Source organism: Hyposmocoma kahamanoa, unplaced genomic scaffold (assembly GCF_003589595.1).
Source record: "Hyposmocoma kahamanoa isolate Upper Pololo Valley unplaced genomic scaffold, ASM358959v1 116, whole genome shotgun sequence".
Lineage (NCBI taxonomy): Eukaryota > Metazoa > Arthropoda > Insecta > Lepidoptera > Cosmopterigidae > Hyposmocoma > Hyposmocoma kahamanoa.
Genome location: NW_020653391.1, coordinates 3,469,300 through 3,484,493, shown reverse-complemented (window position 1 = coordinate 3,484,493; position 15,194 = coordinate 3,469,300). Strand labels below are relative to the sequence as shown.

Sequence of the window (15,194 nt, the reverse complement as noted above, 5' to 3'; positions counted from 1 at the left end):
TATCTTTTTGTCTTTTTACTAATAGAAGGATTGGTTTCTACAATTATTTTAGAACTTCTACTAAATGACTAATTACGTAAAAGTTCTTTAAATGGTGCTCAATCAATGCACACACACGTTACAAGTTCACAAAACAAGGCAATGTGAGTTTTTTTATGATGTTCCGGTGGTGTCTCACTAACCACGGGCCAATAACTCAAGAGCGGTTGCCTATCAGTAGTCTGAAATGACATTTTTCTGAAATAACTTTTGCTTGAATTGTCATAACCTCGAAAGTAATTTTGGGAGGAAAATGTTTTTTCTTTTAAACCTAACTTAACCTAACCTAACTGAACCTAATCGCGTCTTTGCGATAAACATCCAACATATCCTGAATGAACAACGGTTTTGTTATAATTCGGGTTTAGGTGTAATGAAAATTCGAACAAACGTTATTTCGGAAAAAAGAAATTCGAGTTTGGATAGGTTACCCTCAAGAGCACCGCTAATCGCGATACAAGACAAAGTCGGGTATTTAATACCAATAGGTACACCAGACTAATTAGTTTTACATTGACAAGCTGCAATTTACTAAAGCTACTCTAATTTGTAGTGATAACAAACAAATCAACTAGATGGCGCTTATTGTACAGATTTTTTATTGATAGTGCCGGCTATTCTTTTATTTTGTTTAGTATTAGCGGCATCTACTGATATTTGGAAGCGTTAATTTATAAATTAGTTTTTAACACACAATGACGCCATCAACTGTCGAAATTCTGAAAATAATCTTAGGTCATGAACAATATTTGAATAATAATTACAAAGAAAAAACTGACTTAATGTTTTATATTAACGAAGAAATTTTTGATATGCACAGCTGTTGATCAGTGCCATGTAGATATAAGACGGAATTTTGACCTATTTCAGAGTTAGCTACGTTCTGTAGTACGGAGATTAGCAGTCTTCTTGAGTTATTGGTTCATGATTTAACTAAATAAATAAAATGTCCCATTAAAATCGGAAAACCTGGTTACATGAACACTGAACTGGTTTACAAGGCGAGACTAATGATTATAAATACACTTATAATATGTTATATTTTGTGTTATGCGTTTGATTATAAGTGAGCATCCTTGGCACGTGTTTGATGTTGTATTGTTATATTTATATGTAAGTATCGATAGTTAACTTGATAGTTAAATGTAACTGTAATTTATCAACGCGTTTAACGTAATAAGATAGGAGTATTATAAGACATTTTAGCTATATCGCATATAGTTACATATTTCTGTGGCCAAGTATTACTGTGTGCAGGTTTTGAAGGGAAAGGTGCTGGGAAATTACAGGCACATGGGACTTGTCAACTTATGTCTCAGGGTGACGGACATAGTGGCAGTGCCCCTCAGATCTTTGCGATTTAAAGCTCTTAGTGGCCAACTATTATGGACAGGCGTGACATTTACGACCAGGCGCACGTTTTTTTTATAATAACGCGCATACATTCATAGTCCCGCACTAGGGAAACCCTGTATCGCGGGTGTCATGGACACAACCATAAATTACACCCAAATTCACGAGAGAATTCAATGTAGGCCGTAAAAATATTTCTCTCGGCCCGGTAATCGAACCCGGGAACTGCGTGGCAGTCCAGGATGGTAACCGTTCGACCAAACAGACAGTTTTTTCCCGTTACCTAGTACCATAAAAATACACGGACAAAATAAACGACCAAGAGAGGATATACAAAAGAAAACACAGGATAGACTTGGCAGTCTTATCTTTCAATTAAGTAGTATTTTGCTTTTTTTTATAATATCAAGTGACGGGATGAACAGTCGTGCGCTTGATGGTAACCTACACGCCTGTCTATAACAGTTGCAGTGCCACTGAGAGCTTTAAATCGCAAAGATCTGAGGGGCACTGCCACTGCGCCTGTCACCCAGAGACGTAAGTTGACAAATCCCACGTGCCTGTAATTTCGCCACTGTTTTGTTCACTGTACCTCAGTTTAAATTGTTCTTAATAGCCGCTTGATTCGCTGACTGTACTATTTATTAAAAAGTAGATTAATATAAAGTTACAAGTTCGAACGAGATCGATTTCGGTCGAGTTGTTATTTATAGTCCGGATGTGAAATGACCACGTTAACAGTCAAATTAATCGCGTTGCGGTTAGATGTGGAGCAATTCGTTAATAACGTGATTTGGATGATCGTAAATTTGATAATTAGCAATCAAAACAGTGATAGTGACTTGTTTGTACAAGGCTGCGGGTTTGGCGCTCGGCACATGTCTACATGACTGTCTGTTTTATAGTGTATTTGTGAAGATATTCTTTAGTTGCACCATTTTTGCATATCTTAAGTTACTTTTCTGACTTGCAATAATAATATTTTATGCAATCATTGCATAATGAGGGTTCATAATGTGGCCTAAGTTGTAGGTACAAGATTTTAAGACCTAATTCAGTAATGATTGCAATACTTTTTCTATTAGTAAATTAAAATAATGATATACTTAAAGATTATTTGTTAACAAATCCGCTACAACAAATTCACGCGAAAGCCTAAGAAACGCTACAAAACGAAAAACCGAAGAGATAGGATAGAAGTGTCCGTGATTGGCCAAGTACCAATTATATTTTAATCAATCAGGAGACAGTAGAGTCTTTCAGTAGCGCCTTATTTGACATTTTATATTGTTTTCAAATAACTCTTTTTGCCAAATGTTTACATCTTTGTACCTGTTATGTAACATTTTGAGACATTACTTCGCAAAATAATTTGAATTTCAATAACTTCACATATATAGTGAAATTATTCTGATCAGGAACATATAGTGACGCGTTTAAGGAGACTCTTTATCTTCTATCTCTAATTTTAATAGCAAAAATACGGTCTTCTTTTCTTGAATCTCATTAAAGTACTTACTATTTAAAGAACTTTATTGATTTTTTTTTCAGTTCAGTAGCGAGTACCATAGACAGTCGAATTTTGGTTCAGAATTAAAAAGAGCGCCTTTGTAATATGTATATAACATTTTTTAAGGATAAGTTTTGGGTTAATTACCTAGTTGGATATTCATCTATTACTTATTTGATCTGCACATTCATATCTAACAAGTAGTGTATAGTAGTTGATTATAAACGCGCTAAAAAATAAATCAATCACATCAGTTTTGGGACACTCATGTCGTTGGTCAGATCTTGATTAATGTAATGAAATATCGACATGAAGGAGAAAGCCTTTTGTTCATAGTACGAGGTCAGTCCAGGTCAATGATAAGTCTTAATCTGACCTCTTTGTGGATGCGCTAGACAATACATTTTTAAACTCGTAGGGTAGAGGTGTAGTAAAATAAATACTTATTGAATGTGACGATGTTTTGCTAGCGTGATTTAAGGCACTGAGTTACCACCAGGCCCACAACTAGTTCGCTCTGTCTTTTGACATCATAAACAAAAACTCGCGATACATGGTTTTTCACTAGTGCTGGGCTATAAGTGTGTGCGTATAAAAAATTAATAAATAAAAAAGTCCCATCTTCGCTTATTCCTGCTACTCCGTCTAATGACACTCTGTCCTCAGCTGAAATATCTTTCTGTTTATATATTAGATTATTATATTTTTTGTATACCGGCTTTCAAAGTTAGCGAAACTACATTTACTTCATTACAAAAGTCATTTAAGAAACTAATTTATGATATTTCAAAATATATCCATAACATATCACCTGTTCATTTCGTATATTAATGAGACGTGCATGTATCGATCACACACAGATTATAATAGAGACACGAATTCCGATATTGATTGATGAGTCTAACGGTAATATTAATACAGTTGTTTATCGATATTACGGTGGCACACTCAGGTACAGGCCCGGCTGTACAAAGTATCACTTTTTTTTCAGAACATTTTGATATTATTGCAATAATATTCGGTACCATTTTCAATAAAGAATTTTTTACGAATTTTTTGAAGCAGTAGAGCTCTTTGTGAATGTGTTTCTCCAGGTGCTACCATCTTACCTATTTCTGCCCCCAAGCGGTAATCTGAGCATTACTGTTTCCTGTTTTAAAGGGTGCTGGCGAAAATGCAGGCACTTGTCAACTTATATCTCAGGGTGACAGGTGCAAGGGCAGTGCCTCTAAGATATTTGCAATTTAAACCTCAACTCAACTCAGCTCAGTTTACATAATAAATGAAACTATTTTTCGGATCTAAGCCGCGTGTAATTGTTGTTTCAAATAAAGCAAAGTTTCGGGCCCTTTATAGGTCCTATGATCATGGCTGACGTTGGTAAAGTCATCACTCACTTACGTGTAATGTTAAAAATATTTATTAAAAAAAATTCATGATGTTAAAATTAAATCTTTTGTAAAAACTTATGTAGTGTAAATTTTGGAATGTTCTTTGGAAAATCAAAAAAAGGCATTTAATTAATAACTTTTATAACTATAAAAATAACGTGGTTTGCGTTCATATTAGACATAACAGGTTGATGACTTTATCATCTCAATCGTCAGTGGCCACGGGACCAGCAAAAAAATATGCGCGGTTTAGATCCGAAAAACAATTTAACTTCCTGTAAGATTAAGTGTATTTAAATTAAAACTATGTCTGTTCAACAATATTTATGTTTCCTAGCGTAATTTAATGTCGTCTGATATCACAAACTTTTTTCAAAAGAAGTAATTAATGTCCGCGACAATAATTTAAAATAAATTAAAAACCCGCTAATGAGTTAAGTCCAATTCAATTATCAATATCATTTCATGTAATAAAATCGTTCTATTAATCGATAGTTTGAATTGTTTTCTTTTTTACCCAAGAGCTGTCACCAATCCATTTCGAACTAGTTCCTGCGCAAGATTTTTATTATAAAAAATAAATAAATAAAAATAAAACTTAAATGCTAATTATGGAGTATTTTAATAAAAATATGAAATAAGACATTATTTCAACAATGTTAATATATGTCTTGTCTACAGTCCTTTCTTACTATCTTGTGTACGAAAAGATTGATTCATTTCCATCATAAGTAGCAGTAGAACTCTATTCAATCCTTGTGAAAGAGATCATCCAGAGAAGTAATGTCACCTCGCCTATTTATGCCGTCAAGCAGTAATGTGAGCATTACTACGTTTCGGTTTTGGGCGGTAATGGTGCTAGTGAAATTACAGGCACATGGGACTTGTCTACTTATGTTTCAGGGTGATGGGCGCAGTGGCAGTGCCCCTCAGATCTTTGTGATTTCAATCTTTACGTACATCAGGAAGTCTAGTTAGGAGAAAAGTGTCTAATTCACCAAGAAGATGGTTTAGAATAATTTATAAAATTGCATGCGCATAATGAAAAATTGTCAAGGAAAAGTTATATGAAACTGTTATTTATTACCTGCACCTCAATCACGCTGGATAAATCCACGTACGCCAGCGCACTTTCTTTATTTGCACTTCACAAAATAAATACACTATAATGACACTTTACTATGGATCCTTTACACTACATTTTTTTTAAACACTGATTCTTTCTTAAGATACTTGTTTCTAATAAATGCTTAAATATAATGCAAATTATTTAACTTATTACGTAAAGTTTTAGTAGAAAGTTTTATAACGGCTTTTATTACTTATTTCATTGGATATTTATTAGCCAACTCCTTGTAGACATTTATGGAATATAATGATGTAAAGTAGAGCAAAACAATTTTATTACTCTGATAATATTTTACAACTGATATTAATTCAGGTTTAGAGAAATGAGGTAGACATTTTTGATAGTAAAAGCTGTTGATGTTTAATAAAAACTTACGTTCGACGCAAATTTATCACAGTATTAGTCAAATAACTAAATTTATAAAATACAAATCGATTTTAAAGTACTTTAGCACATACAACACTAGTGTTACAATTTCAACCCCACGAGATCCGTGCTAACCTTTTTACGCGCAAAACGAGACTCCTTACTAGTGAGGAGAAAGCTACGAAAAAACGATATATGTAAATGGTATCGAATAAATTCGAATAACAATTTTTGAATCGCGGTCCCATAAAAGGCGGGCGATGCCGTGTGCACGAGGTAAGTGATTGCTTTTTAAATTGGCCTCTTGCGCTGCTGATTGCCGAATGGGACTACTGGAATATTTTTATTTATTACCTAGTGATGAGACTATAATTACTAAGTGACTATCGGTATCGATATTTTTGGAATAATTTCGTTCGTTTAGTTCATTATTTTGTTAGTTATATTATATGTAACAACATCATAATGAAACGTATCATATAAAAATTGATTTGAAATTTTGGAGTCTATTTGTAACTTGAGTAATCAGTGTATAGGTACGTTTATCGGTAATATATCTGCATACTTGTTATGAAAATCATCAGTTCATCATCGATGTTTACTACTGATACATAATATTACAAATAATAGCAGTGAAGATTCAGTGTATTAAACATTTTATCGATAACTCTAAACTATGATTGGTCATCACTATTAGATTGATGTATGCGGATAAAATCGATTATCCTCGGCAGATTTGGAAACTGTTTTTGTTGAATAGAATAATTACGAACATTAACTGGCAGTTCTAAGATTGTATTAATCAGTTAACTAGTAACGGGACAATGCGATTAATTGGGTCAGAGTCGATTTTTAGGAATTTTTATTGCAATTTATGGATTATCGTTCATTAATTGTTAGTGATTTTTGTGTGACGTTTGTGAAATTTATTAATTTAATTTTAAGGGTTATAATTTATGCTAATAATTGTTACAAAATAAATACGGCAATGTAAATAAGTATACATAAAAGTGAAATAAGGGTATCAGATCAATGACACTAAATCTGAACAACAAATGGCATTGCCTCAGCCAAAGTGCAACGCACTGACCACGTGTCTTATAAGACTTTGAGGCACTCTATAGCCCAAAATCTATTTGACGTACGCACTTGTAAATTTATTAATCCGTTCAATCTAATCCCCCTCAATTGCTCAAATTTTATAGTCAACAGGTCGTATAATTATTGTCGAATATCTGACTTTGAATACAATTTTTACGCCACTTATATTGTGAAGTAAATAGTAGTTACTTAAAAACAACTTTTTTAAAACTTCTTAAATAACCTTTTAATCTTTTTTTAGTAATGCAACTTTTTTGGCAAATATTAGTAATAATTTGAGTCAGAGTAAGAAATTGAAATTTTATTCAAACGAAATCGTAAATATTCGTGTCATAGTAAGTAGACGAAGTTTTATTTAAACGTAATCGTAAAAATTCGAACACAGAAGTCGATTATAATCGCGAAAAGGTTTCGCTCGCGGCGCGTGCCCGGTCGCTACTGCCGCAAGGCGGGCGATCCGCCCTCGGCCTCAGGCGTACCCTTTCATGGGGTACGCCTGGAGGGGGTTTGCGCCTTTTAATTTCGAGTTATTAGTGAAACAGATTCATAGTTTATCGAGTACTATAATAGGCTATATTGAGTCGAAGTTTCACATTTACAATAATTCGTAACCTTCGTATAGTAAAATACGTCAAAAGTGCTTTTATCACATAAAGCCGGATTTCTGACGAGACGTGTTGTAACGCATCACAACGGTATTGGTTACCTACTACAGTGGTAGTGCCCCTCAGATCTTTGCAATTTAAAGCTCTGAGTGGCACTGTAACTGTTTTGGACTGGCGAGTAGCTTACCATCAGGCGCACGACTTGTTCGTCCCGTCACTTGATGTTATAAAAAAAGTTTTAGTCGCAATCTGACGTGAGCGCTTGTGCTGTTTGTATGAAACCGATACCGTTCTGACGCGTCACGAACCGACAGGCCAGACAAATGTAAATCCGCCTTAATTCATAAAACTGACATGAAACAAAGTACGAATATGTTAATTTTATAAATCTCCCAAAAAAAGATGTCATGTTACATTTGCCATATTACACCAAGGCTGTGAATAAGCATTGTTTGATTCTTTTACAAAGTTTAGATATGGCTGAAACTGATGAAATTATAGGCACATGGGACTTGTCAACTTTGATACGCCTCCAGGTGGCGGGCGCAGTGGCAGTGCCCCTCAAACTGTGATTTCAAGCAATGAGTAGCACTGAAACTACTATGGACAGGTATCGCTTGCCATCAGGCGTATGACTTGTCCGTCCTGTGTCAATAATAAAAAAAAGACCTCAAAAATTCGTGATATTACATCTATTTGCCAAGTTTTATTAAAATAAGTTACCGGAACGTGCGCGAAACCGGTTTCATTCCCTAGTTTGCCACTGAATATTTTCTTCAAATTTAAATGGGACCAATATTGGGTACCTTCTTTCCAACAAAAAAGAATCATCAAAATCGGTTTACTAATGCCGGAGTTATCGCGTAACATACATACAAAAAACAGTCAAATAGAGAACCCCTCCTTTTTTAAAATCGGTTAAAAAAGACAGAAACTTTATACTTTAGCGCCACAAAGCGGAAACCAAATTAACATAAGCCTTTTTTTGCCTGATCTTGAGTGTCTGGTAATCGATGAAGCTGCAGGTCATCTACCGATAGAAATCGGCAGTATTTTTTCAACTCGAGTTTGTTACGAGTTACATTTGAGTGCAAACAGTACCACGCCGCCCCACCCCTGTTCACGCTGTAATTAGTAGGTATTCGCCGCGCGCGCCGATTGGTGATCATCGCACTATGAAACCTCTTTATGCGCAGTCGCCATTGTAGTTACACTTTTTTAACGCTTGGCTGACTGAAATTACCGTTGCTATATGCTTAGAATCATTTATTTTATACTCTATGTCGGTATTGCTTTTGAAGTTGATGAGTGTACGTTACTCTGATATGGCTTAAAATGGAAACAACGCTACCATGTAGACAGTAGCGACTTGATCTAAGTTACAGAATATATAATGGTAGTTCTATTATGAGCTTGCCTCATGGTTTCCAGTATCTAAAGTAGGTAACATCCTAAAATGTTGGTAGCGTGTTTTCATGTAGAAATAAATATATCCTCAATAAGGTAACCCATCACAAATTCGAATTTTTTTTCAGAAATAACTTTTGTTCGAATTTTCATTGCACCGAAAACCGAATTATAACGACACCGTTGTTCTTTCAGGGCATGTTGGATGTTTATCGCAAAGACACGATTAGGTTCAGTTAGGTTTAAAACAAAAAAAAACATTTTCCTCTCAAAATTACTTTCGAGGTTATGAAAATTCGAGAAAACGTTATTTCTTTAAAATGTCATCTCCGACGACTGTTATGTACTCGTAACCTCTCAATAAATAGGGAGGTAGATATTACATTGTTCATCATCAATCCATTTACACGTCTTTCGACGCGCAGGATTCTTCAGGACTATAATTTCCTTCACCGAAAAGCTTATAGTAAATTTCGAATTAAATTTCGCACATAAATACCAAGAAACTCAGAGGTGCGTGCTCGAATTCGAACCCACGGCCTTTGATTGAAAGGTGGTGTCAAACCAGGCTACCATGACTTACAAAGATACTACATTATACATATGTGTTACTGTAGGCAAATGTCAATATCCTGCCAACAGCCTGGGGATCAATTCTCGTACCCTAGCGAGATCGAAACATCTTTATTTGTTCATTCTATTTTTATTGTTTGTATTACAAACATAATCAATGAAGAATTTTGATTTTATTGTATTTAAATCAATAGCTGTCAAATCTATTTTGATTAAACTAAATGAATGTAACGAAACGTCAAAAATCATTGTGGAAAAGATACTAATATATGAAGAGGCTGTTTGGTGGAACCTTTGCCGGCCCAAATAAATGGGTGAAATATTTTTTCTCGTTTTTTTTTTCGTTTTTGCAATGCATCCGATTCATATTCGTTCCGAATCTGAGACTATACACTAGTTTGTTTTTTGGTACAAAGAATAAATAATAAATAGGTGAAAACTTTAAAAATCAAATTAATGGACACATTTTAGTCTCTATTGCCTATGGCAACTCGTTGGGGGTCGACTTATGTCATTCATGTGGGTTTAATGGTCGTATTCCAGAGCTCTACTCGAGTATGATTTAAAGAACTAGAAATCATACTCAAGTCTTTGCCATTAGGGTCATATTTCCAGTGCTTGAAATCATACTCAGGTCTTGACTTGAGCATTGAGTAGAGTTATGGAATACGACTCTAAGACCAAGATTTTTTTTTCATTAAGCAGAAATGGTGAGAAATTTTGTCGTATTTACAAAAAGAGCTTTGCTTAAATCTAAGCAAGAAATAATGAAGCAAAATTTGCATAATCTGCATCGTCGATTTGTCATTTTTTGCCAATTTGAAGTAAAGTTTAGCAAATTTGAACTATTAAAATACTTATTAAAAAATTGCGATACTTTCACGCCCAAAAAAGCTTCTAAAGCTAGTTTTCATCCTTCTTCTATAAAAAAATATTTTAACATCCGCCATGTTTTTTCGTGACTTTTTTCTACTATAAGATTTTCTTTGTCGCACGAAAAATGCACCCCCTGTTGCTCGAGTGCCGTGATGCTAGGGTTGTTAGGGTCGCAGCGGGACATCGCCTCAGGCTCTATTATACGCATGCATACGCTACCACTCATCGCCTCAGGGCAGACAGATTGTCGCTGATGGGTGTTTCTGCTTACATTTACTTTGACTTACTAAAGAAAGTTGAATAGAATGATGAGTTATGTGGTTAGTAATAATAATAATAACGTACACACTCAACATAGCCCCGCACTAGGGAAACCCTGTGTCGCGGGTGCCATGGACACACACATAGACAACCACAAATTACATATAAACTTACGAGAGAAATAAATGTAGGCCATACAAATATTTTCTCCCGCTCCGGGAATCGAACCTGGGACCTCTGCGTGACAGTGGCATGTAACCGTTCGGCCACCGAGGCAGTTTAGTTTAACACGTCACGTCACAAAAGGTTCACAGCCCTTAGACATTGTGCGAAGTCCCCAACCCTCCATGGACCAGCGTGGAGGACTGTCCAGTGTCTAAACCCACTTCTTAGAAGAGATCGGTACCCTGCACGCAGTGTAAAGTGAATTCACAGTTAACACTTAATTTCTAATTCTAAGAGTCTGAATGTAACGGTTCTTACATTTCAATCTAAGTTTCTGGCTAACTTTAAAGTTAGGCGGTGACAGGTTGATAACCTCGTCTGTGAAAATGTAGACGTCAAGGATTAACTTTAAATAATTGTTTACATAGTTCGACTCAAATATACTTTTTCTTTTAAGAATAGTAGGCAAACGGGCAAAAAAAAAAGGTGAGTCACTTGATGGTAGGTAGTGCGACGTCAGAGGAACTGTCTATCTTTTGCCAGTCTTTACCCTGTTGACTCGATTTTTAAAAATCCCATGTCATAGTGCAAAGGAAATACTACAGGAAGGAGACCATTCCACGAGGAAGGAACTGCGCGGTCTTAGAATGCTAGGCATCAAGGATATTGAGATGGGCTCTACTCCTTTCGCGGGAGGTGTATTGGTGGATACATGAACATTTTACAGCATTACGATGACGACGGTAAACGTCCGAGGGGTCGCAGTCCCACAGGATGGTCCGACCAAATTTGTGCGGCTCTCGCTATGGGTCTCCATGATGAGTTCCAGTATGCCAGAGACCGCCACAGACGGCACAGCGTTGTCATACAGAACTTGTTTCCGCGGAATAGTCACGGTACTCAGTAAAGAGGTATACGACGCTAGAAGGAGCAACTTCCAGGAATACCAGAGTATCATAACCAGAGCCAATTTATAAACGATTGTTTCCTAATTTGGTTCTACTGGAAATCGAACACGATATTCCTCTCCTCACGTAGGTAATGCCCAGAAGTGTGCTAATCGCTTACTCGCTTACAAGATCTCAAGGTTGTCTACTTATGCTATACGAGACAACTATTTCCCAGTTAAGTAATTTTGTTTCTATACTTATTTTGAGATTTAGAGATTGTAAAATTTAATTCTGAATGGTATTAATGAACGAAACGTCTTTGACCCAATAAAACAAGTCATCGATGTACACGAACTAATCCGTGACACAAGTCGTGTTCCTAATATGTTTTGATTTTATGTTTTTCTTGTTCTTTTTAAGCCCCTTCTCTCCACCATTAGGCTACCACGGCTTCATTAAAGACGTTATTGGTAGATAATTTTATTTTATACGAGTAAACTTTTTGTTAAGTCAATCACGAACTCCAATGCATTAGCCAATTAACTATTGCATATAACGCATGTGTTGAATAATAAAGAAAAATTCAAGCTATTGTAACAGAAGTAGTTTGAATTTTTGAATAAAGATCGTGCTCCGATTGGCCCGATCGCCTCCGGCGACTGGCGGGGTGCCGAATGTTGCCAGCATCTCATCCGGAAATACGAATTCTATTTGTTTAATGAAGTTCGAAATTTAATTTTGATTTGTTTTTGAATTTATAAAAGGAATTTGCAGGAGCGTAGACTCAAAAATATTACCAACATCATTTTTACTTTTTTTTTTGGCACAGTAATTAAATAAATTAGTTTAGAATATTGAAATCATAGATATATAAACTTTATCGATTTTTGACATCAATCTTCATGCTGTAAGCAGAATAACTTTAATTCCTTAAAATTCTGTGGCATAACGACATCTCAAACACAGTAAGTATTTAAGGTTATATCCAGAAGATGGACAGCAACACCGTATTGTGCATTAACTTTAAATTTTGGTAGCAATAGAGCTCCTTGAGTTCGTCCTGGATAATACTACCTTACCTATATCTGCTACTAAGCAGTAGAAATAAAATAAAAATAAAATAAATAAAAATGTGAGCATTACTGCGTTCCGGTTTCGAAAAGTGCTGGTGAAATTACAAGCACATAGGACATGTCAACTTTATGTCGCAAGTGAAGGGCGCACTCTTACAATTTTTGCGAGTTAAGGCTCTGAGTGGCAGAGTGGCACTGCAACTGCTATGGGTAAGCTTCTCGTTTATCACCAGGCGCATGACTTATTTGTCTTATCACTAGGTATCATAAAAAAACTAATACTTTTGCGTTAACTTACTTATGTTAAGGTTATACAGCTTCCATCAACTTTTTAAATTACTTAAAAAATGCCTCCTTGTTGTATATACATTACCATATTTAAAGGAACGCTAAAATGAGGTTATGATAACAACGGTTATATGAATATGAACATATGTCACTGGCCACATATACCAGAACGTAATTGAAATCTAAAGACGATTGTAGTGATTCTTTTTTCAAAATAAAGTTTCTGACTTACACGTTCCACTAATTATGTCCATGAGCGTAGTTAACCTTGATTCGTGACGCTAATTAACCACACAGCATGAAATAAATGATAAAATAAATGTAGAGATCTTTAAGATATTATATTAAGTCCACTTCCCTTTGCGGATATAGCTGTAACACAGAAATGGAAAACAACAAAGAACTTTCTATTCTATTTCTATTCGTGACACAGTAGAAACATATCCCGATTTTTCGTAACTCGAAATATTTAAATACAACAGATTCTGATTCGTGACATTTTTTTAAAATCTGACTTATTCGTAGTATGAGCAAAATTTTTATGATTAGTCCAGGCTAATATATAATAATAACACCAGTAAAATCATTGAATTGATATTCAATTATTTTTTTGTGAAATTACTCCACTAGTTTGTTAAAATTATCTATGAGAAATCTATGACGGTATTTCGTCACCCAGTTAGGTAACTTTACAGCTACCAGCCCTGGCTAGAGATGTCGCTATTAATGGTAATTAAATTTGTATTGAATTGATATTCAATTATTTTTTTTGGAAATTACTCCGCTAGTTCGTTACAATTTAATTACCTCCGTGGTTGAACGGTTACCATGCCGGACTGCCACGCAGAGGTCCCAGGTTCGATTCCCGGGCCGGGAGAAATATTTGTATGGTCTACATTTATTTCTACCATGAGTTTGGGTGCTATGTGTGGTTGTCTATGTGTGTGTCCATGGCACCCGCGACACAGGGTTTTCCCTAGTGCGGGGCTATATTGAGTGTGTGCGTTATTATTATTAGTATAATTATTAATACAAAGATCGAACACTTAGAAAAAAATCCTTCGATCCGGCCGGATTCGAACCGACGTCTTCTAGCAAACCGTGCCAGACGCTATGCCAACTAAGCCACGGAACGAACTAGCGGACCTCACAAATTTTTCTATGTATGGTTTTAACTACTTTTTAGCTGTAGCTCCATCCGTGAGAAATCTATGAAGGTATTTCGTCACCCAGTTAAGTAACTTTACAGATACTAGCACTAGCTAGAGATGTCGCTATAAATGGTAATTAAATTTGTATTGATGATACTCCACTAGTTTGTCATAATTATTAATACAAAGATCGAACACTTAGAAAAAATTCCTTCGATCCGGCCGGATTCGAACTGATGTCTTCTAGCAAACCGTACCAGACGCTATGCCAACTAAGCAATTATTAATACAAATAGACTATTAAACATTGAAATGGTGTTATGACTTTCTATTTATTACCAAACGTTTACACTTTTACTACTAACTTTACAAACATTTTATGCTCATGTCGTATGAAAGAATACAAAAACTTGCAAGCGCACAGTAGCAAATTTTTTTATTAACATTTACGCAGCCATACAAAGCTCCGGGTATGTGTTAATTGAGCCATTGTATGGTAAAAAATATTGATATTTTTGTTTGGAGAGTTTTATGGATAGTTTGTTGGATGAGATGAAAGTGGGAAAATCCAGTACAACAGCTTTTTCGTTTTTTAAATTTATATAATGAGGTTTCTTCTTATCGTTTTGGCAGCATATACTGTACTGTTGTGGCCATATATCTATAAATAATAGTTTTGTGGTAGAGTTTTTTTAATAAAAGGTAAAAAAGATAAGTCCAATAAGTGGTGGCCATTTTGGATCTCAATGTTTATTAATAATGTTTACTTTATATTACTGTCTTAAGAAAACGAGTCCAAATAAATCTCTTCAATAGATACCTTCAAATACCTGAGATAATTCAAAGAAGAAAGTCACCTTTATACAGTATTTAAAAAGATAGGAAAAAAAATTGTTGAAGATTTGACTTGAAGGATTTATTTCCATGCCGTAAAACTAACATACAAAAAATATAATTTTCTGCCTTTCTTTTATTAAGGACAAATTGTAAACTTTTATTAATTATCAATTTTATGT

At 35.1% G+C, this 15,194-nt stretch overlaps 1 protein-coding gene across 1 annotated transcript in view; it reads right to left on the bottom strand.

Moving 5' to 3' along the window:
* The window catches only part of LOC113239750 (transcription factor AP-2-epsilon), a 40,574-nt gene extending 29,998 nt beyond the window's left edge, over positions 1 to 10,576 (bottom strand). The window contains exon 1 of the mRNA XM_026476851.1: positions 10,481 to 10,576. Coding sequence (XP_026332636.1) covers positions 10,481 to 10,576 — 96 coding nt within the window. The remainder of the gene's footprint in view (positions 1 to 10,480) is intronic.
* Positions 10,577 to 15,194: the final 4,618 nt, after the last annotated feature.